Source organism: Aulonocara sp. 'chitande type north' Nkhata Bay, linkage group LG11 (assembly GCF_057382095.1).
Source record: "Aulonocara sp. 'chitande type north' Nkhata Bay isolate Kocher_YH1m ecotype deep benthic linkage group LG11, A_spYH_male_GT1.1, whole genome shotgun sequence".
Taxonomy (NCBI): Eukaryota; Metazoa; Chordata; class Actinopteri; order Cichliformes; family Cichlidae; genus Aulonocara; species Aulonocara sp. 'chitande type north' Nkhata Bay.
Genome location: NC_141354.1, coordinates 14,279,865 through 14,304,215, shown reverse-complemented (window position 1 = coordinate 14,304,215; position 24,351 = coordinate 14,279,865). Strand labels below are relative to the sequence as shown.

The 24,351-nt window shown below is 41.4% G+C and overlaps 1 protein-coding gene across 4 annotated transcripts in view; it reads left to right on the top strand.

The window, feature by feature from the left end:
- trak1a (trafficking protein, kinesin binding 1a) overlaps positions 1–24,118 on the top strand; it is a 38,169-nt gene extending 14,051 nt beyond the window's left edge. For 3 of the 4 annotated variants that reach the window (XM_086310703.1, XM_086310701.1, XM_086310702.1), the window contains 14 exons: positions 9,975–10,051; positions 10,987–11,103; positions 11,250–11,350; positions 11,556–11,664; positions 12,410–12,488; positions 12,608–12,738; positions 12,844–12,918; positions 13,440–13,577; positions 13,705–13,781; positions 13,896–14,135; positions 14,583–14,893; positions 16,853–17,335; positions 18,783–18,885; positions 20,078–24,118. In XM_086310703.1, coding sequence (XP_086166829.1) covers positions 10,001–10,051; positions 10,987–11,103; positions 11,250–11,350; positions 11,556–11,664; positions 12,410–12,488; positions 12,608–12,738; positions 12,844–12,918; positions 13,440–13,577; positions 13,705–13,781; positions 13,896–14,135; positions 14,583–14,893; positions 16,853–17,335; positions 18,783–18,885; positions 20,078–21,140 — 3,078 coding nt within the window. In that variant the 5' untranslated portion in view covers positions 9,975–10,000 and the 3' untranslated portion in view covers positions 21,141–24,118. Of the gene's footprint in view, positions 1–4,457; positions 5,170–9,974; positions 10,052–10,986; positions 11,104–11,249; positions 11,351–11,555; positions 11,665–12,409; positions 12,489–12,607; positions 12,739–12,843; positions 12,919–13,439; positions 13,578–13,704; positions 13,782–13,895; positions 14,136–14,582; positions 14,894–16,852; positions 17,336–18,782; positions 18,886–20,077 lie in introns of those variants that run through there. The other variant, XM_086310700.1, reaches the window with a different exon arrangement.
- The last annotated feature ends 233 nt before the right edge of the window (positions 24,119–24,351 follow it).

Sequence of the window (24,351 nt, the reverse complement as noted above, 5' to 3'; positions counted from 1 at the left end):
TGTGGCCAGCTGGTATAGCTTTTATTTCCAGTCTTTTTTAGGAACTGATATTGCCTGGTAGACACTGACGGTAGGTTTACTGTGTTAAAATGTTTAAATGCTGGATGAGAAGGGACACACGGCTTCTTTGATAAAGCTTTTCATGGAGTGTCGAGGCAGAAATAGATACGCAGCTGGTTTTATGTTGGGGAGGGATGAGGAAGTAGGTTGGCTTATATTTAGCCCAATGATTTGCATGCTCCTCCAAGCCAGTCTTGTTGATATCAACCTGACAACGACTTTTTGGCACTTCCAGAGGCCTTCAAACAAATGGCTTCATGGACAGAGGACAACCAGGACAGCTGGGCTCAGACTGGGGCTGGGGCTAAATAAAAGGGCCCTGTTTTTCGATTGGGAATGTAAGAGATGGTTCTAACAATATTTGAATTTCAAGCTCGACAGCAAATCCCAGAAAAATACTTGATATTGGATACCATTTTTTTGTGTGTGTGTGAGGGGAGAGACAAAAAGAAACAATGCAAACTATAACGTCAATGTTTGTTTAATACCTCAGTGTTATTCAAATTGGAGCTTTGACAAATTGCAGGTTCATAAAGTGATATTCAATGTTGTGAACGTCAGCTACTTCAGAGGGCCTGTGTGCCTGCCGCAGATGACAGAAAAAGATGAAGCCAATCCAATCTTTAAGTGATAACGTGATAAACCCTGCTTCCGAGTCCAAATTACTCTGCGTTTATTAAGGTTGTTGGGTTTTCAACGTTTCTTAATGCTTTTGTATCTTGTCCTATTTAATCTGAACAAGCCCCTAAAGGGGAAAAAAAAAAAAAGGTGGTGATCACTGTCGGCCTCTCTCAATTTTTATTACCACTATTCTACCACTATTTTAAAGCTCAGTTTTTAAAACCTTACGATGTAACTACAGCCCAGCCCATGCAGCAGTATATTAATGACTAACCTCGTACGGTAGATGGTAGATTATTTCAGTTGTTCTCCTGACTGAAGTTTGGTCCGTTTACAGCATCCTGCCGTGCAGACACCTTCGTCCCTAATCATTGGGAACCTTCCATTAACTTTTATCGAGTGGAAAAAAGTTAGCGCTCACCCTCCAGCTTCAGTATGTTTATATTATGCTAACGCGCTAACATAGCTGTGTAGCTAGCCACCACGTAGCACATCGTTATATACCAGCTAGCCCAACTTCAGTAACCATACAAACGTCACTACTGTTTAGTTTTCTGTCTTCATTTATGTCAGAAGTGATAGCAGAGCTTTACGTTTTAATTTTTTCACAAATCCCTCAGTCAGAACCTGGTATATCATCTTTAGATGGAAATTTGTTACACCTGGTAGCCACACAGATCATTTTATTGAAGGTGAAAGAATTCAGACAGTTTGTAACTCTCAGTGATGCCGCAGTGTTTGTTTGACTTTGGGACCTGAAGAGGAGTTTGGACCCGGACACGGCTAATGACGTCAGACTTAAAGACTGGATATGGAAGTACCTTAAACCTGCATTATGTCTCAAGGCCACCAGGTGGCGATAGCTGTGGTTTAGGGCTGCCACAAACGATTATTTTGATAGTCGACTAGTCACAGATTATTTATGCGATTAGTCGACTAATCAGATCATCATCCACTGGACGTAAAACTACAGCTTATTGCACCAGCAGCATCTGCTCTTATATAACTATCATTAGCTTACAGCTTTAAGCTTTTAAGGTGCTAACTAAAAATAAAGACAAGATGATAGTTTATTCAATTTTAATGAAATTTGCAGATTGTTTCGGTGAAGTTTAATAAACTCCTTGCTATCTAAAATATAACAGGACACCGGAGTATATTCTGGAGCATCTCACACTTCTGATAATCAGCTGTCTGCTTGAAGTTTATTCAGCTGTGTAAAAACTATAACTTTAATCTCAGACAAACCGATTTACTCAGGAACAAATAAAATACTAAAAAAAAAAAAAAAAAAAAAGCCAAACAACAACATTTTTAATTTATCTAAGTGACTCATATATACCGGTATTTAACCTGAGTAGTGAAAGACGGCGGTGGGTTTGAAAACAATTTGCCGGGAGTCCGGTGTTCTCACCGCGCTAGTGAGCCTAGCCCCCGGCTCGCTATCGAGCTAGTGGGTAACAGACGTCTCCGAAAACGTCGGAGCGCTTTTGAAAATATGTGGTGTCCTGATAAACTGAGCCGATATTTGAGGTTTACCAGCTACATTCTCGGCTGAAAATATGTTAAACGTTTATTTTGTGACCCAGAAAGAATAATAAGAGTAATATTAAAACTAACTAGCTGCCACCATTGTTGGAAACTAAGCTGGGCCGCGCTATGAATTCTGGGACACAGCTGCTTCTTCTTCTTCTTCTTCTTCGGGGTTTAACGGCAGCTGGCATCCTTGTACATGCAGTGCTGCCATCTTCTGTTTCAGTCCGTTATTACACTCTTAAATCCTGCTACTTATTCCTGCGTCTTTTGGGATCTTACAAAGCTTCAAACGACGCGTCGACTATTAAATCAGTCGTCGACGTAATCGTGACTAGTCGACAAATCGTGGCAGCCCTACTGTGGTTGCAAAAAGACGTCTTGTCCTACAGAAGTCTATGTGAAAACAGTGCTCAGTTTTGACTTCATGAACTTTCCTGCTGAGTTCATGAGCTCAGTCAGTCATTTTTGGTCATATTGAATAAAAAATTAAGTCTATTTTGTAAATGTTGGTGTTTCAAACAGGAGGATTATCCGTGGTACGAAATGGTCAAGCCCGCCCATTCTCATATCACAGTAGCTACGTCCATGTACCTTGTCTACGGTCCCTAGCTGAAATATGTAAGCTGAAAGTTTTCAGCTTACATATTTCAGTTTGTGTGAAAGTCTTACGTTTGCTTATTGAAGATTATCAATTTCTCGGGAGGGTTTTTCTTAACTTAATTTGATATAAAATGTACATTTGATGCACCATTTAAGTGGATTAACAACAAAAGTCAACATTTTCCGAAACAAAAAGTTTTTTGGTTTTTGAATAAAAGACTCAGAGCTTATTGCAAAACAATATATTATGTTTCCATGAGAGCTAAAGTGTGAGAACTATTGGAGCATTAAGAGTCAACACGACCATAAAACAATGGGGGAGGTAAACGCTGCCTGGAGACACTGAGTGGTGTTTGTCCAGAGCTCTTTTGTTGCCTGCTGTGAAGCATCCATAGGAACATTGAGCGGAGTTACTCAGGCATGTGGGACAGTATTGAGCTGTCATCAGTGTTCTAGACCAATTACTATAATTATAACAGTTGATCGCGGACGAATGAGCAGAAGACGGAGCTTCTTTCATGTGTCATTTTTGAAGACTGGCCCCTCTCAACAGCTCAGCTCAGACATGTGGCACTGACATAGATCATATATATATATTTAATCTTTTTTGTTAACATGCAATGAATATTATGGTGTCTTATGGTAATATCTTCTTTCAAATGTTTATGTTTTTACCTCACCTCTTCCACCGCAACTATTTAAATGTTGCGATAAAGGTTATAAATTTACCATTAAGCTGATGTCACAAATTTACTGGTTAATTTGTGGTTTAATTTAAGCCATCAAACTATTTATTGGTCTTTATTAAACTCTTGAAATGTTGTGAAGCTTTGCTGGAATTTTTTTGTTTTGTTTTTGAACGGCTTGTTTCATGTCAGCGGTTGTCTTGTTGCTCAGGAACTTGAGGCATGAGATTTGATGCCAAACTGAAACTCTGCCTGTCCACTCTTTGCAAACTCTTTTGTCGTTGTGTCTTAGTCATCCACTTCCTGTATGTCCCCATTCAATGAAAAGAAATATTTTTGCTTTTGCATCACACACTGGGCTAACAAGCCAGAAGGAGACACAGATGCCTTTGGGGTTGCATCAGGAAGGGCATCTGGTGTATAAAATCTGCCAAATCAAACATGAGAAGCTACCCGCAGTAGCGACCCCTGGGGAAAAGGGGAACAACCCAAAGTAGCTTTATTATAGCTCACCTTGTAAATGCAGTTCATGCAAGATTAGAGTTCACAGTGCCTTGTGTTTTGTAGGGTCAATTTGTATGGCTGTACAAGTAGGTCTCATGCACTGTCTCATGAAACGAGTTTATTCTTCAGTATTTCTTCTGATTGACTTCATGGAAAATCTCTAAGCAGCTCAGCTCAAAGTGCCCTTGCTTATCTCTTGACTCTCTTGATAACACTGTCTGCACGTTAACTATAGTATGCAAAAACATTCACCTGTGAAGGTGTGTGTTTGTGTGTCTGGCCCAGCCCTGGAAACAGGTTGTGTGTTATTTTATGCCCTGCCCTATTGTCACCATAGAGCTGAGCAGGACTGTACCAAGTTATTTTAAGGGTGGGGTGGGGGGGGGGGGGGGGATTGTAAAGTGACTGGTGTTTGTTGGGAATTGTTCAAGGAGAATTCTCTTTTGGTTGTCTCTGTTGTTGTTGGTCTGAACCACAGCGACCGCACATTAGTAAACCACTGGATGGATAACACAGATGAGACTTAAAGGCATAAATATTATGCATTTTCAATGCCCTCATCTGCTTGATTAAATCTGTTTTAACCTATTTTTTGTTAAATTGTTTGTTACATTGTTGACCTGAGGGAGTGTGCCAGTTTACCCGATGTTTGTGGCAGAGTGGAGAAGGCCATTCACTGACTGGCCACAGAGAAAAAGGGGAGGAGTTTGGTTGTCTCACTGAGCTGCCATAGAAATGACACACACGCTTAGAAATTCAATTACAAGCAGGTCCACGCACACAGGCTTTACCAGACATGGAGTGCACAGAGAGGCACATGACATTTAGGGAGAAACTCAGAGTCAGTCAGGCATTGTTTGCATACTTTCACACATACACACACACAGACTAGGAGATTAAAACACACACAGGTAGAAACCATGGCGTTGTATCTGGTTAGCTGAAGCATCAGGGGAGAGGATGGCACTCTTCTTGTATGGCGATGAGGACAATCTGGATTTGCAGAACGAGGATAAAGAATATTTTTGTTTGCCAAAACATGACAGCACAGAGCAGGAAGAAGAAGAAAAGGAGAAGGAGGAAGAATATACCAGTTTTCCCAGTGATGGAAGGTCCGAAGGGGATGAAGAAATGGATGAAGAGCAGCAAGTTCTGTGTGAAGGTAGCAGTGAGATGTGACTAAATCTCTTGATGTTACTTTTGTTAATCCTTATCACTCAGTGCAGTAAGACACCTGTTTATACGATTTGGAACTATATAAAAATAACAGACGCCATTTAACCTTCCTGTAGGCATCTGTAGGCAATCATATCTCCTGTGGCTGTGGTTTCATCCAGCGGGTACTCTCCCTGATGTTGATTATTTGTGTGTTTGGCTTCAACACAGCACGGTTCACCTGGCTGCTGGGCTGACAAGTTCAAATATGGGCTTGGCTTTTCATCTCAGCTGTGACTATTGTTTTTGATATGAAGAGCCAGCAGGCTGCAGTTTGAACTGCAAACGCGCTCGTTCTGTGTTTAATCCTTCTAGGGTTTGTTTCAGGGATCCTTAAAACGAGATACGTACACTCTAATGCCAATTTGTTAAGCAAGAAAAAAAAAAGTCTCTTCGCATTAATGTTCGATAATGTGTGAAGTGTTTGGTCAGCGCGTTTACGTCGGCTGCTGTTACATAGATATGTTTTGCAGTGGCTGTTAAGATAAATACGTGCTGCTCCAGCTAAAGACGTGGTATTTAATGGTCTACACAGGCTGTGCTTGGGGTATTAATGTCAATAACAGGGCTTCCTTTCTGTTTTCTTTTCTTTTCTTTTCTATGAACCTGTGTGCTACAATTAAGGTTATTATAATGTCTGTAACTCCAGACTTCAAGCGCACCCACTACTTCTGCTGCACACACAAAACCGAAGGCCACGAGGGTGTGCTCACGTGGAGGTTTGATTACATTATGGCTCTAAATACAGAGTCACCAAATCAGATATCTGTGTTTAAGGTGACTGTCTTTAGTCCTACATATCTCCAAAACCCACATAGTTTTCACAGCTGCTGAATAGGACCACTTGTCTGATGCCCCCTTTCCTTTGTCATCGTCTTGGAGCAAAATAAATAGAAAGAGATGGCGTGTGCGTGTCTTAAGTTACCCAGACTTTGGATAATATATCAAGAAAACATCCTGCTCACCTCTCAGAATTAGGTTACGCTTCCTCTTTGATAATCCAGGTTACAGTCACCTTCTCTAACCTGTGCTGTTTGTCTTTAATGCCTGTTTCTCACCCGACTGGCTTATTAAAGTCAGTCAGTAATAGACAGACTTTCTGTAGTCAGATCAGCTTTTGTTAGTCAAACCATCCTCACTTTTTTCAGCTTAGCCGTTTGACCTGGGTGGAGTGTTACCATGGAACCAAGTCAGCATGGAGAGTTTGATAGATGGGAGGTAAACAGGCTGCACGCTCACTATCCGCAGCAGAGTCCTCTATTAGGCCAGATCAGGTCAGGTCAGGAAGGCTAGCTCTGTGGTCGGCATGAAGCTGGACACTCTGGTGACAGTGGCAGAGAAAAGGACATTAAAGAAACTGATGGACATTATGAACAATGCTGGGCATCCTCTGCACACGGCCATAAACAATCAGAAGAGTCTGTTCAGTGACAGGTTGCTTCTCCCCAAGACAAGAACTAACAGACTTAAAAACTCCTTTGTCCCACACGCCATCAGACTGTTTAACTCCTCTCTGGAGGGGAGAGGGAGGGGAAACAGGAGGACAAAGGAGGGGGGAACAACTAAGCTGTAGTGCCTCTTCACCTCACTGTACAATACCTTGTGCAATACTTTTTGTAAATAGTCAACAGTGCAATAGACTCAATACTTGAAATGTGCAATTCACTTGTATTTTTTATTTTTTATTCCTATTTATTCTATTTATCCCCTTTGTATATTTTATTTATATTTGTCTCTGTATATGTATATATATATATATATATATATATATATATATAAATAAAAAAAAAAAAAAACAATTCTGTAACTGTAACTTCGGTCGTTGCTGTGCTTTTTGGAAGTCGAATTTCCCAGAGGAACCCACCCGAGGGATTAATAAAGTTCTATCTTATCTTATCTTATCTTAGATATCAAGTAAATAAATGTCTTGTGGGTGTTGTGTCTCTGTGTCTGTGCGTGAGTGCACGTACACAGGTTTCCTCATACCAAATTATTCCAGTAAGTTTGTGGTTCAGCAACGCAAACATGAGAAAAGACTGAGCGTGGATGTTTCTCTTTGTGTGTGTGTGTGTGTGTGTGAGACACACTTGTGTCTGACAGATAGTTAGCCTTTTGTGATCAACCTCTTTGAAGTGGGACTGTGTTTTCTTTTTTTCCATTTATTTTTAGTATTACTATCAAGGTAGCTTGAATATTGGCATGTCAGTGCACTAGTGACATCCATCCATCCTCCACTTATGCAAGTCAGCTCACAGCAGGCAAAGCAGGATATTCGACGTTCTTCTCCCTACACTTTCCAGTTCCTCCAGAGAGATCCCAAGACTCCTCTCAATAGAGATGAGATGCAGCAGGTGCATGATTCCACATGTGCATGCCTGGAAAACCTCCAAAATGAGGCATCCAGAAGGAAGCATAACATTCCTGAACCTTCTCAACCGGCTCGTTTTCACACAAAAAGGCCAGTTGAGGTTTCAGTCCATATCTGTAACTCAACAACTTCTTTTATGCTGAAACGTGACCCAAGCAATCCGGATCGTGAGAGAACAACACTTCCTAACTTTAGAGATCCCGTGTTTAATTAACTTATAATAAACTTGTAGTGCTAGCAGACAAATGTGGGTTTGGTAATAGTCCTAACATTATATGTACTGAACCTATCCGCTTATCATTGTCTCTGTAAAAAATGACACAAAAGGCACAAACGACAAAAACAGTAAAAATAAATAAATAAAAAATAAATAGAAATAAGATGCAGGGTTTAGGTGAAGACCTGATTTGAAATTGCCCGTGAAACTTTTGGCAAAAAGTAAAGGGCAAACAAGCCAAGGTGCCCTTATTTAATCAAATAAAATGCCTTGGTAGTGCTTCAACGTTTCCTACCTTTGTTAGCTTACTTAGTTAAGGATTTAATCCATTATTAACTTCTATTTCCATCAAGCATCCTTTTCCTTGTTTCCAGCAGTCATATGGGGACTGCACCACACAAGGACATGAAAATCTGTTGTTTACATTGGCCGGCTCTCTTTTGCATTCTGCCAGAACGTCACACAGTTTAGCATGTTGATGAAATTACTTATTAACAATTTATTATTGGTTACAAATAACATAATTTATCTTGGTGAGCTTACCGACATATTGCAAATCTATCAGTGACAATTTATGGGATTACAACTAAAATAAGCCTGATCAAAAAGAGATGATCTTAAAATGGAGTTGGTACCTTTTTAGAAATGTGTGTAACTAGTGGAGCTTGATGGCTCCATACTACTATGATTTGCATTTGTATAGCTTACAACATTTACATTTTAAAGGCTCCCCTGGGCCTGAGCAGGGGTATGGGGGTGAACTGCAGTCCTTTCAGGCTGAAACTTGGTGTGAAAGCATTCTTCCCTGCCCCCGAGTTTCTGCTGTTAATGTGCATTTCCACAGGAATTTATAGCAATGTTCATTTATGAAAGTCTCACTTTTCATGCAGTAGAAACTTAAAAAAATAAAATAAAAATCTGCTCTCACAAGTGAAGATACTTTCTAAAAAGGTTGCTATAATTTTTTTTTTTAAATCAATTTGAATGAAACAAGTTGGTATCAAGGAACAGACAAGCTGGTTTTGTTGTTTTATGCAGGTTATCTGTCTATGAATCGTTTCCAAATTAAACTATGAAGTCATACAGATGTAAACTCCTCTGTTTGAGGACTGAGGGAGTTAATAATAAGCAGCATGGCTGAGGCGTGGCCCTTCACTTTGACCTCTGTGTCACTATTCAATAACTTATCTTTTCTGAGTCATTTGCTAGGAACAAAAACCCTGAGCTATGCAGAGGGTCATTGTTGGCGTATTTATGCTTTCATGACTTTAGTGCTGTCAAGTCCAGTCTGCGCTGTGTGCTGCACAGGGCTGTAAAACCGGGCATATGCATGTAGATAAATAAAGCTAATGCACTCCACACCCACAGCCCACACCCGTTATAACTATGAGCCGTATATGAGGCCTTTTCTTCCAACACATTATTGTACAAATGTCTTAATGCATGCTCAATCATCCAGGTAAGTAAATCCCAAAACTGAATCAGAATCAGAATCAGAATACTTTATTGATCCCTGGGGGAAATTTATTTTTTGTTACAGTGCTCCATTTTAAACCAACATTAAGACAAGACAGACAATACGCTAACTAAGAATAGTACAATGTATACATATACATACATACATACATAAGTCACTTATAAATAAATATTTGGAAAAGAAACATGTGTAGTTGTAGCAGCAAACAGTGTGTTAAGTGGATGCGTTGTACAGGGAGATGGCCACAGGCAGGAATGATTTCCTGTGTCGTTCAGTGGTGCTTTTCGGTAATCTCAGTCTCTCACTGAACGAGCTCCTGTGACTGACCAACATGTCATGGACATGTTTATAAGTATTTACTTTTATACAGGTCATGTTTGTCAGGTATAAAAATAGAAACTAACTCCTTAAAGCATCCATCCTCTTCCTATTATATTAAATGTTATATTTAATTTTCTTTGGCGGTATCTGCATGTATGACAAAAATGGAAAATCTTTAAAGAGGCAATAAATTGCCCAAAAAGCTGCCCATAGTGCTTTTTTCTGGCTTGAATGATATGAAAGCATACATGAAATCAGCCTAGATTATGATTTAATAACATGATTTATATTATAGTCAAAAAAAAAGAACTGTTAAAGCTTCTGGAAATGTTCAGCACTCAGTTGCTTTCACTGTTTCTGTGTCTGCAGTGTTGTGTGCTGACAGAGTGGGCCAGATGACGAAGACCTACAGCGACATTGACGCTGTCACTCGACTGCTGGAAGAGGTAAAATTCAATAAAGTAGAATAACCAGGAACCCACGACACTGTCAGAGGGTCTGCAAGGCCATTCGGTCACATGGTGTTATGTCATAGTCAAAACGCGGGCGGATTTAACAGGGTTGCGACAAAGAAAGCAACGTCATAAAAGCTGTTTCCATCGGCTGATATTCAAATGTAACTTCATCCTCCTCAGCTGACTGCGCTGACCAACAGAATGTAAAGCAGGGAGGAAAACAGGGTGACGTCACTGTTAAAGTATGAACCTGAGCAACCGGACAGCATTGTGAAAGCATGGCTTAGACAAACAGCACCATCACCAAACACATGACTTCCATTACTGCGAACGCAATTAATGTCAGATCTGTATATTTCTGATCATGTCAGTTATTTTTATTTCTTGTAGCACATGAAACTATTGCAGTATTTGCTTTGCTAGTAGCTTTTAATAGTACAATAAATAGTCCTGTTGATGTAGTGATAGAAACAGGAGTGGCTAGTTAACAATAAGCTTTTAATTATTGCCTCATGTTGACTGACGGGAGTTTTCCAGTGTGGCTGATGTACAAAGGTTTCCTTTTGAGGTTCATATTTAGTGATTTGTGGATATTGTGTTGCTTTTGCCACTCTCTTTTGTTTTGTCCTTTTCTTCACTGATGTATTTGAATTTACCCAACATTTAAAGCTGGTTTTAGTAATTCTGATACACGCTAAGAAGGGTTGTCTGGTGTAAAAACTGTGTTAAATCAAATATACAGATCCTTGAAACCCATTTTTCTAATAAAGGAGCAGCTGAAACAAGCATCTATATATTAAACTAGGCTAATGGTTGAGGGGTTTAGTTTACGTAGACCTGAAACAGGGGGAAATTACTAACACGGGTCTTTGCAAATGTTTAAACTATTGAAATTCATTTTGCTAAACGCAGCTTTGTCTCTGCAGAAAGAGCGTGACTTGGAGTTAGCGGCTCGCATCGGACAGTCACTGCTGAAGAAAAACAAAGCCCTCAGTGAGAGGAATGAACTGCTGGAGGAGCAAGTGGAGCACATACGAGAGGAGGTAAACAACGAATGTGTGCTCATCAGTGCTTCAGTATTTGGTGGTGGGAACTGTGTAATAATGTGTGTCTGTGATGAGCTGAATGTCCTGCATGCCCCCCCCCCCCCCCCCCCCATCTTCTTCTGACGTCAGTCGTCTCCTTATAGGTGTCTCAGCTGCGCCATGACCTGTCCATGAAAGATGAGCTGTTACAGTTCTACACCAATGCAGCCGAAGAAAGCGACGGCGAGTCGATTACCTCTACACCGTAAGTCTCCTTTTATTACCTCCTTTCCTTGCTGCTCAGTATATTTCCTCACTGTTCCAAAAAAACAAAAACAAAAAATTAATTCTAATAATATCACATTTTAACTTAAGGTTCTTTGGGTTTTAACAGGTTTTTTAATGAAAATATATAAAGTCTGTTGAATGACTTAAACTAACAAGCACAACTCTTTCCTGTGTGTTCACAGCGTCCGTCCCAGTGAACCAAGTGTGTCATCACCAAACTTTTTCCCCCTGGAGTCGTTGCAGAAGAAACTCAAGGATTTGGAGGAAGAGAATAAATCATTGCGATCTGAGGTTTGGTTTTTTTTGCATGATAGTCTAACGCGCATGCACTAGAAAACTACTTTTCTTCTTCTTTTGACTACTCAGTATGTCCTCCTTCACTATATCCATGAATTTCCACTGTCATCTTCCTCTTTTCCTCCTGCCTGACGGCTCCGTCTTCAGCATCCTTTGTCCAGTATATCCACTGTCCCTCCTCTGCTCATGTCCAGCCTTGCCTCTTTAACTTTGTCTCCAAAATATTCAACTTGAGCTGAGCTGTCAGTCTGAAGTACTCAGTGAATGACTCAGACCCACACGGCGTTCGGTAACTGTTTAGTCACTTTTATTTATATGTCACACACCCAATGTGTTTAGATCGGCACTGCTAGTTCAGCCATGGCCAGTTTTCCAGCTGGCTCCACGCTCACACTGCCGGTCCCCGACATCACTAAAAGGGAAAAGAGAGTTCATCAGCCTAATTCCCTTCACTTGGACCTCAGCCTCCCTGACACTGCCCCTCAAGCCCGCTGAGCCAAAAACCACACCCCTGCCACGTACTCATTTCTGACTTGGTCCATTCTGGTCACTTCCATTGAAAATCTTCTAACTGGCCCCCAGTCTTTTTGTCAGTGTCTCCAAACCATACATCATAGCAGGTCTCACTACCATCTTATAGATTCCCTATAAAAAACATTCATATAAGAAAGTCTTATATGAATTATAAGCTTGATCTTATCTTTGCTGTGATGTGAAGTTATTTTCATTTTCCCTCCAGGCGAGTCATTTGGAGACAGAAACGATCTCCTATGAGGAAAAAGAGCAGCAACTTGTCAATGACTGTGTCAAAGAAATACGTGAGTGGCTTTTTTTGTTTATTTGTTCCCCCCCCCACACACACACACAATCACAGTCACTCTTTAGAAGCAGTGTGGCCATAAGCTGTATTTTGCTGAACACCTGTTCTCATTCCCAGGCGATGCCAACCTGCAGATTTCCTCTCTGGCTGAAGAGCTGGCTAGGAAGACTGAGGACGCCTCCAGACAGCAGGAGGAGATCACACACCTCCTCTCCCAGATAGTCGACCTCCAGAAGAAGGCCAAGCTTGTACGAAAGTCCCGATCTCTGTCTCAGATTACATTAAACGCTAAAAATACTTTGAATGCAGTCGGTTTCACACCTGTTGTCCTGTTTTGTCTGCCGTGTTGTCAGTATGCTTTGGAAAATGAGGAGCTGACTCAGCACTTGGGTGCAGCCAAAGACGCCCAGCGACAACTCACTGCTGAGGTAGGGCAGTCCAGGGCCTGGTCACCATGGCAACAGCACTGTGTTTTCTGCATTGCCAGCTTCTGCCAGATGAGGCAAATTTGTAGTGTGACAGTTATATATATTCCTGCCATCAGATTTGTATTTTTTGTTAGATTTTATGATTTTAAAAATGATTACTTTATTATTAGGATGCTAATTATAAAGTAATCATCTTCCACATGCTTCCATCAACACATGTTATTGGTCCAGTAGAGATGCTGCTGATGGCTTCTCCTGTCTTCACATATTATTATATCACCAAATTTAGCACCCACAGTATATTGTCCTTTTTAAAAACATATTTTATATCATAATAAAACAGCATGCAAAGCTCAGTCTCTCCGAGAAGCAAATTGTATGAAAATCAGTCCTGTCACTGTTTAAATGTAACTGAGAGATAAACAGGAGACAAATGACCTCCAGGCTGGAGGTGAAACACTCTGCTTCAGTGCGTTTCATTTTCTTCTCTGTAAAGCTCTTCCTCCTTTCTTCACTTTTAGTTGCAGGAGTTGCAAGACAAGTATGCAGAGTGTATGGAGATGCTGCATGAAGCTCAGGAGGAACTGAAGAACCTGAGAAATAAAACTCTCCCGCTCAGCACGGCGAGGCGTTTCCATTCCCTGGGCCTGTTCCCGATGGTGAGTGATGGAGTTAAATTTTTAAGGGTTTTTACAATGCAAAAGAAATGTACGTAGTTAGAAGAGAGACTGTCTGTCTGCATCACAACATCTTCAGTTCCCAAGTAGCAATTTGTTTCTTCTCCAGGACTCACTGGCAGCAGAAATAGAGGGCACCATGAGGAAGGAACTCCAAATGGATGATCCAGACGTAGAAGAGCAGAGGTACATATCCTTTTTTTTTTTTTTTTTTTCCTCCACAGTATGATCTGATTCAGATGTTAATCATTTGTAATAATCTAAAAGTCATCCATCAACTCCATGTTTGTGTGTCTGCAGACTGCATCCGAAGCGAGTTTTCCAAACGGTGAAAAACCTCAATCTGATGCGTCAGCAGCGTTCTTCTCTAGCCCCCTCTCCTCTCAACATCCCAGGCTCCAATCAGACTTCATGCTTCACCTCAGGGCGTTCCAGCAGGGTGGGCACGCCACGCTCCAACTCCATTTATGGTAGTGAAACAGGAAGTGGGATCATCCTAGACAACAGGACTAGGAGTATCCTGGAGACGCCTGATGACGGGTATGGACATCGCTCCCGCTACGGACCGTAGATTTGAATGATGAAGCATAATGACCTGATGAAATGTATTTAATTTAGAAGCATCCCAGTTAGGTAATTAACAGAGTGCTCATTTGCAGCTGTTTTGAAATTTGATTAAGGTTCTCATTTCAAAGTTTGGCAAACACCTTGTAGTTCCAGTTTCACAAATAATTTCCCGTGTTTATTTGTCATATATGACAGTAAGTTGAAAAACTTAGTTTCTTCTCTGATTCAAACGTTTGGATTATTTTTCCAAATGACTTGTGAGGATTTTTTATACACTTAAGAGTGAAATAACACAATTATTTAAGGTTTCTTCTTATTTTTCCCCTTTTGATAGTGAATTAAATTAAACGATCATTTTATTATCTCAAAATAGAGATTAACTTTGCAAAAAACTGTACCGCTGTCTGTCTCCCTCTTCAGGTCAGAGGACTCCAACAAGCGCCCCCCTGGTACCCCTGGGACTCCGGGCAGCAGGGACTTGGAGGCAGCATTGCGTCGCCTGTCGCTCCGCCGGGACAACTACCTCTCAGAAAAACGATTCTTCGAGGAGGAGAGGGAGCGAAAGCTGGCTTACCTGGCCAAAGAGGAGGAAAAAGGAGGACCAGGAACCCCAACGGAAAGCTTGTTCTCGCTTTCCTCACATACCTCAGTTGGAAGCATCTGGTCGGGGTACTCATTCACACCCAGGTCCTACCTGCCGGAGAAGCTGCAGATTGTAAAGCCGCTAGAAGGTGATTATTCCTCTCAGAGTCACAAGTCCTCGAATCTTCCACATGATGAAAAACTAAATCAGAATTTCAGCAGTGAAAAAGCCTTTCGCAATGAAAATGAGATTTTGAAGGAAAAACACAATGAAAATCAGAACCAGGTGCAAAATTCCAGCCTCACTCCTCCCAGAGCATGCAGCCAGGGCTGTGAAACCCAAAGTCAAGCAACTCAGAGTGAGAATCAATACCTGATTTTTCACAAATGCAATCAGTCCAAGATCTTTCTGAGCGCCTCACCAGATCCTAACAAGCTGCGAAGGAGCTCCAGTTTGATGGAGCTGAGCAGTTTCTCAAGCTCACAGCCTCCGCTGGCTGTAGCCACAGGTCTGCTGGAGAGGTTGGTGCAACAGGATGGTAGTTTAAATCTGCAGCACTCCTTTTATTTTAGACATACGCAGTTGCGCTGCAGCTTTGAAATATAGGTTAGCCTGCTGTGTGTGGAGCAGTGCACTGGTTCGAAGGCTGCAGTTTAAGAATGAGAATAGTTCAATGAACGTTGTGCACACAGTAACTTATACAAAGTCGATTTAATGATTTCTTTTCCTAATATTTTATTCAAGTGTTGTACTTGGATATTGGAGCGTGTCTCAAACTATAAAGTTGTGCACAGCCATAATGTGTTAAAAAGCCTACCTAGCACATAACAACACATGCTCACTGACACATTTGCAGTGAGTGATTTCCTGTATGGTATTTGAAATGCACTTTCTGTATTTTTGAACACATGCTGAACATGTTTCTGATGCCTTGTTCTAATAGAGGAGCTTTATTTATTATTTATTGAATTCTTAGTGTTGGATTGTAGATACAGAGCAGTTATCACTATATTTATAATCTCAGAAACCTGTTTTTGTTAACATGTACTTGTTGTGACCTCTTCAATCATCCATCCACTCTCAGTATTGTGCAGTGGAACTGAAAGCTTCCTTACATCTTGTACGATGGCACCACCTAGTGTCCAAACTTGAAGTTGCAACCATTTGCGTCATAGGACAAAAATGTGTTCTCCAAGCACGTGAACTTATGAAAATGTAAAAAACAAAAAGAGATGGAAATGTTTCATTTCAAGTCTAACAGCGGTGCAGAAATAAGAAGTAATGTAGAAACAATCTCAGGTGATTATTTCTTAAATGTTCATCTGTCTTCATAAATTTCTGAGCCTTTCATCAGTGTCATGATGCTGTATGTACTGTCCACCTCTTCCACTCGTCATTTGTTGGCCTTTCAGTTCACTTTGGTCTTTGCACTTTACTCTTGTTCTATTCTCCTTGTTTGCTTTCTTTGATGATTTCTTGAATAAAGTCTTCATCATTTTCCACTTTCCTTTTCTCTCATTTCTTCTGCGTTTGTTCTTTTGCACTGGCATCTCTCAAAATGCATCTCTAGTAGAAAACCATTTTTCTAGACTTGAAATTCAAGCAGTCCGGTGTGCGAAGACACTTTGGCCTATAGACATTCCTCCTTTGTCGTGACATCCACCCTCAGTGCTGTGTGCGAGAGTCTCTGTGTGCTGCATAAAGAAACGCTGTGACAGTGTTATAATCTAAGAATGTGCATTTGTTGCATATGTATGCGTTCTCGTCTCTACTTTGGAGCTTAGCCTAGTTTATATATGTGTATATATAACGTACTGACAATAATTTTCTAGTTTTCAAGCACATTTCAACACATAAACAACACCTACTGAACATAAGTGACGTCTTCGTGTTCACCTGCAATAATCAGGTGCTTTTAGAGTTTAAACAGATGTAGTTTGTTTAACCTGTGATCATTGAAAACTTGATAAGAACATATCTGTAATCGATAATCACAGATTTTGTGGTACTTTTTCTGTATGCGTGTTTAAAGGAGGTCACGAACTTGTTAAAAATAGCTGAAGCTGCTGTTGATTTTCGTGTAACTTGAAGATGTGTTTTTTCCTAGGCTCTGCTACGCTCCACGCATGGCAGCAGCTGGCTCAGCCTCACATGGGTGCTCTGCTGGATCATCGGCCCGGTGTGGTCACGAAGGGCTTCCGCACTTTGGCGCACGAACAGGAACAGGAACAGGAGGACAGCTGGCAGCTGGACCAACCAGAGGAGGATGAACTATCATGTGACTCATTTAGAGCCGTGCTAGGGGAGAGCCCTGCTCCCACGGATCTGCCTCGCTCTACCTCTACTCCCGCAGTCTGCCGCAACAAAAATGGCAACATTGAAGAAATCAGCCAGTCAGACGCACTGAATGGAACGATCTGCGCGGCGGCAGAAGCAGTTCAGGGAAATGATGGACATGTTGCAAGCATGCCCTTTCCTCTCTCCAACACGTCCCCTTCCTCTCCGCTGCCTTTTTCTCCCGAGATCAACGGGCATGTGGACCCCAAAGAGCGCCAAACCTTACAGCCAAACACTGTGGACCGCATGCCTGGTGAGGGAGCCTCTTAGCTGGGGTTACAGCACTGCATCAAACCATAACACCTTCATGTTTGCCCTGGAGCATGGGGATAAAGGGGACGAGGGTGAACAGGAGGGGTGGCGGGTTTAGGGGCAGGAGAAAGGATTCATTGGACACGTGACATCCCATCCTGCATGATCACGCTCATGTGTACACACCTGCACACGCACCCACCCCAGGAGCTGTCCCCGTGTATGCAGCCAGCGAACGGCAACGAGACAGAGTACATGTTTTTATTTTTGTTCTTTCATTTCCGTCATTTTCCATCTGCAGCCTTTCTTCTCAGTTCACACTTTCTTTTGCTGCCACTTTTTTACACTCAAAGTTTTTCATCTTTTGCAAAGTCTTTAGTATCTTTAGGTATATTCTATAAAACATTTTAGACACTATTTAGGAGCAGGAGGGTTTAATATTTCATGCTAAGCTATACTGTTTTGTAGCACACAAGCACGCAGATACAGAAAGAAATTTGGCAGGTCAAGTGCTGTTGGGGCAGCTGTTCGAGTCACATGAACTTGTAGCGCTTGCGGCTAGCTAATATTGGAGCCTACTGAGCAGCTTTGGTGTGGAGGACTGCCGTGCCATTGATATTCTCTTGTCCCAGAGTACAAATCTTGTGGGAGTGGGTGGCTTTAACTTTACGGCTACGAGCCAAAAATGAGAGAGAGAATTTAAAACCCAAAGCTTTATTTTTATTAAGTCAACATGGTACCATTTAAAATGGAGAAGAGGCGCAGACTAGAATAAACCTTTGTAAGTGTTCCCAGTACAGGGAAACACCGAGAATAATAAAACAAATTAACGCAAGAAATTCAAGTGAACTTAACCCTAGAAAGGGTGTAAACATTGTAGTGCTATAACTGTAATTAATATGAATGTAAAAGCAGAGCACAACTTGAGAGGCATGGATCTCTTTATTAACACTAAAAAGTTAAAGTGTTGCAGTGAATCAGCCCCGTGTGGCCTTGGTTGTAACTTTAATACCACTGCAATGAAAAATCTGCCTCATAACTTAACTCTTCTACCTCATCTAAGTGTTTCATAATTTATAAAAGATCAAAGTGGAATAAACGCATCTTTATGCTTTAGGTATACAAACTGAATATTCAGTCACATCAGATGAGTTTGTGACTGATTCAGCTGCTGCTTCTTGTTGTCGAGGCTCACCCTTAGCAACTACATTTTCACAACCAAGGCTATTAGCTGGGATAGACTTAGAGTTTCTCTAACAGAAACAAGTATACTGGGGGGGGCTAATGTTAGCTGGGGCTTTCGCTCGGGTCCTGTACTATGCCCACGGTCTATTTTCTCCACGTTGTTGTTAACATTTTTTTTGCCTCGTTGTGTTTGGTCTATTTTGTGTCAACACTAAAAATCTTCCCCTCTCTTCTTTTTTTCCTTCCCTTCCTTTCTCCTCCAGTTCTTTTCCCAGGGAAGTGTATGTCCCACACTAGCTCCACATATACCTTCACCACCTGCAGGATTCTCCACCCCTCTGATCAGCTGACCACTGCATCCCCCAGGTAAAGAATAAATAAACACATCAACACTTAAATACTTCATTGATAAACCTTTGTCTTTAGCCTGATTTGTGTAATGATAAACAACAGCTGGCAGTCAGACATATTGTTTTGTACTAAATGGCAGACCTGAAGTAGTAGGTAATTGAACGAGCCAGGTTTTCTCTGATTTTCATTCCAGACAGGGCTTCTGTGTTGCCGTAGACCTGGCGCATAACGCTCAATGTCTTGATTGGCTTAACAGGTCATGTGACGAGGAAGAAGAACTGGAGTTGTATCACATGGTTGTTATGGCCGAAGTAGAGCAGACCCATTGAGTGCACCTACTAGTGTGCGCATGGGTGAGGAAATGCATGGTAGTGCATTTCTAAAGATTTGCTGGTGTGTGAAGCAGAATAACTTTGGGGAATTTGCACCGTCTCTCTTTTGTCTGGTCAAACTTAGTGGGCAGCGACTTGTGGGCAGCTGCGTGAGGCAAATTTCACAAGCACTAAACTGTGAAAAAGCTCTGCAAACACAAACATGTCATTTTTAAAAGCTGTGTCCTCTAGTTAGTCACTGGACAGTGTGCTTCTTATTTGCCTCATAAGTTTCCCTGTTAGGAAGCCGCTTTGTAACTAACAAACCTGACATCCAGGAATCCAATCACTGATCCAATCTGATTAAATCTAACTGTGTTATACTCGGTGGAAATAAACTAAGCAAAGAGGTCCATTTTTTTTTTTTTTTTTGATTGAACAAAGTGTTCTGAGAATTGGCTGAAAGGAGATCACTCACTTTTAATGCTTAAGGTCAGCTTTCATCTTGGAGTCAGTTAGTTTACAGTCTCAGTTTTTCTGGCACTTTTCCTATTAGATAAATGTCACGTGACTGTGTACTCCCTGCAGAGCGGTTAAGGGCTACAAATTGGACTGCTGTGCTTAATGTTTCTTCACCATGTATACGGGGCTTGATTAACTAACTTTCTGTGTGATTAAATTGTTTAATGTGTGAACAATGTGTCAATCAGACTTGATGTTTCTGAGTTTTAAGAGTACAAATCAATGTGCAGACTTGAGCTTAAACTTGTGTGCACGGCTCAGTCTTCCAGAACAGGATAAGATTTAATAGTCATATTAAAGGCTGGTGGTGTCTGTATAATTTTGGTTATGCTTACTCATCATTTTTCTTTTGTTGTCCTTCCATTCCTCTCCAGCCCAGCCATGGCTGCGTGTCAGAGCAGTACCTGCCCGGGCACGCCTTCCCTTACTGCCTCCCCTGTACCCTTCTCAGCCCCACCCACGCCTTCCTACACACCCTGCTGCACACCTCGCCGCCTTTCCCTCTCCCTCTCCCTCGCCGAGTCCTCCACCAACCTTAGGGACTCCACTAAAACCACCAGCACCTCTCTAGGCCTGGTGCGCCTCCTGCTGGAGAATGGAATTTCTGCCTCAGTGTACAACCCACGCAGCTGGGACCGAGGGCTGGATGCTTCGGCAGTGTTGGGAGGGGTTCAAGCACAGAGGTGCACAGAGAGACCGGAGCAGGGTGGAGTCAAGCACCTGGGAAAACGTCCAGACACCCTCCTCCTCCTTCAGCCATCCAGCCCACCCAGCTCACCTCACTCCAAATCGGCTTCCTCGATCGCTACAGGCCCCATGTTTCAGTTCAGCCCTTCCGATGACGACCCGCCGTTCTACGATACCTTCCTCGCTTCTAAGCCGGCTCGTACAATTTTGAGGGAAGTGCTGGGGGAGGCAGAAAGGGAGAAGGAGGGCCAGGTGGACGATGACAACCAAACAGAGATGATCAATCTGCGGCTTGTGGACAAACTGAAGAGTTTTCGCACCCTTTCCCCACATTCTGCTTCAGCTTCATCTGGAAGTACTCTGTTAGGCCCCTTTGGTTCTGCTGGACTGGGGAACAGCGCACTGGGTGGGGGGCTTCCAGGACTGAGGAGGAATCGAAGCTATCCCGCCATGGTGGGGGCCAGCATGGTGATGAAAGACCCAGGAGGCCCCCCCAGCACAGAGATACTCATACCGCATACGATGCAAACCTCACATACACAACAACTCACAGCGCACACACAGGAAACGGGCAAAGTGCAAACAAAAAAGAAGACACTGGTCACAAAAGGCGTGCACGTACCACAGACTCTAAATGCACTGGAAATGGTCACATCACAGATGATAATACAGAGACACACCAGGCCAAAAGGCGAGGTGGGGGATTCGACCACACACGACCAACACAACGATGAAGAAACCGGGACATAATGGAAGCATTAAGCGTATTACATCATATTACAACACACAGTCTCGCGTATTTTACAGAGCAGTACAGTACTTATGACACGACCACACGTGCACAACCACACACACTCATTTACAAAACAAAACAGCATAAGCAACTACACCGCAGTCATCTCTCCCGGACGAAAAAGGTTAAAAAACAGATGAGTGACACAGTCCAACTACAATTATTCATCTTTCTAAACAGTCATGATAAGTGAGCTGGGATGGAAATACTGGCTAAGAACTGTTACACTGTGTTATACTCATATTCTGTCAGGCCAGACTAATGATGTTGCCTTCTTGTCTGTTGTAACTGCCCAGTATATTGGACATACAGTATACTGTGTCATATAGTATAATATTAAAGGCCCAATCTGGTGCACGTGTCGCCCACGTTACCTGTTTTTGCAGAAAAATGTAACAAATTCTTCTTGATTTATGCAGAAACTGGGGTTCTACACTGTACTGTTGGACTACACAGTCGGTGCATTCACACCACCAGATGTAATCTTTACTTTTAAGATTACACATGGCCATACACCAGATGTAATGTGTATGTCCTATGTAAACCTGCTGATACTACAAACAAGATACTCCTCCAGTTTTTGGCTTTGCTTTCTAACTTTTAACTCGATGTGCAGCCAAGGAGTGTTTGTCGTGTCCAGTCCAGTGTTGCCAAAGACCGTCAGCCAAAGCGAAACTAGAAGAGCTTCAGTTTAGGAACTGGAAGAAAAAAGTTTTGAATGACTGTGATTTCTGCAGTGACGACTCATTAAATGTAATCTGCTCGATATTTAAGTCGCGGTTAGAGACAAAGGCAATCTGACTAAACTAACATACAAACAGTGGTCCTATTAATGTCTTTATTAAAACCTTTCAGATCGTGCTTATCTCTAATTGTGACAGATGTAGTCCAGACTGCATTTTATGAATGCTACTCCTGCATTATGTGTGTGTTGCAATGCAGTGGAGTTAGCTGAAAGCTATGCTACGTAGCAGTGGCCATGGCTCTAGAGATCGAGATTATTTTCTGCCAGCAACCCCTCCCCTCTTTGTAATTTATACTTTCAGAGAGAATCCAGATTGGGGCTTTATGTCCTCTTGCTGTGACTGAATTTTCTTATGTGCCTAAAAACAAACATACTGTATGTCTGTAGAATATGGATCTGCGTTTGTTTTAGTTGATTACTTCATATTTTATGTTGCCTTTATTATTATTATTATTATTATTATTATTATTATTATTATTAATATTATTATTATTATTGTACGGTATGCAGTAGAGAGGGTACATAAATGTACCTATGCCAATTTAAGGTGTTTGTGGCTCTGTTTTTGTCATTTAAAAAAATTGGGGGGCGTTTGATGCACATGTGAAGGGGGATACAGACCAGGTCTAGATACAGACATCTGCTAAAGCACTGTGACTACAGACCTGCAGAGAACACGAGTACTCCCCCCCCCCCCACAATTTTGGCTCACCTCTGTTTTTGTATTTGTCTAGTCAGCTGGAGGACGACAATGAATGTTGGGTGATTTGATTGAGATTTCGATGCATGAAGTGGTCGATAACATTTTAAGTCCTGCAAAATCCAGATGGAAGCTGCCACATTGCAAAAACCTCTGCAACATGCTAACCGCTGAGCTTTCACCGTAAACCAAAGTTATATGCTGGTGAATACTGGGAGGGACCATTGTCGTGCAGGCTTGAAGTTAGTTTCCTTCATTTCTTTTTTTTTTTTTTTTTTTTTTTTGCTCATATTGCATGTGCCCCTTGTAGCAGAATAATTTGCATACATGCTGACACCTTTGTTATTTATTCTGTCAAGCATGCGCGGGAGTAAAAAAGGATTAAAGCAATATTAAACAAGACTTGATTTCTGAATGTAACTGTAAAAAAAAAAAAAAAAAAATTTTTAAAAAATGGAGCGACTTGAAATATTCACGCTGGTTTTAACAGCTTGTTGTTTCGTCTGCAACAGTTTCCTGCTGATGGTTTGGTGTCACTGAAGCGGGTCCAGTTGCTGCCGTTTGAACTCACACTTTGATGCTCGCTTATGAAGCGGGGGATTTTTAAGCACATCAACTGTCATATTTTCACCCATCCGATTTGTCAAACAGACTTTCTTTTGTTCATTGCCACTCTGACATTTTGTTGTGCACATTGTTTCCATTAGAGTTCGAGTTTGGGCATTGCACCTGGACCAGTGAGTGTTTAGTGGGATGAATGGATGCTGACCTGCTGTGGTTCTTGATGATTAAATGACTAAACAAGCAAAGGTTTTTTTTGGTGGAGGGGGGGGAAACGGATACTTAGCAATCATTGAAGTATGTGGATTGTAAAAAGTAAGCACATCTGTCATGACAGCTGTTTAAATGAAGGAATTTTGAGGATTTTATTTATTTTGAAATCTCATAAAAGCATTTGGAATCCTTTCATTCATTATATTAATCAGTTTTTTTGGCACTTATATTAAAATCTTAAAAACATTTCCATTTCTAACAGTGGGTAAAAACCTGACAGTACACTGATGCTGCTCAATGCTTCATGGCAGAGCAAGGTGTTTGTCAAAATCAGACCATTTTCAGTATTTAAAAAAACAAATGATAAGACTGAAGAAACAAGGAGATGGTGTATGTGTGTTTGTGCGTGTATGCTTTGCTTTTGTGTGTGTGTGTGTGTGTGTGTGTGTCAATTCATCTGAATGTAATTTATGACAAACAGTAATCCGCTGTAGGGCCATACATTTGTGTACAGTATGTTGATTTAAGTTCCGTTTGTGTTAACCTCATGAAAGGGAACTATTATTGCATTGTAAATGTATGCAACACAGATAGTCATGCTAACTTGAAAAAAACGAAGAGGCATTTGAGTTGTTTATTTTTGGGTAAAGAGAGGAAAACTGATGAGTTCTATTCTACAGAACTGACTGTACTGTCAAATAAATAAATAAATAAATAAAGACTTTGTTTTGCTTCATTCCATTAAAAGTACACTTTTTTTTATGTGTCGAATCACAATAAGTCACTTCAAGCTGCTCGACGTTCTAAGGTGAAGAGTAGTGCTGTGTGATTGTGCAAATACCAAGTACATACAGAGCCAATATTACCGACACTAATACTTAATGTTATCTATAAAGGCTGATGGATGCGGTGTAGGGGAGAGTAACGCGTTATCATTTATGAGATTATC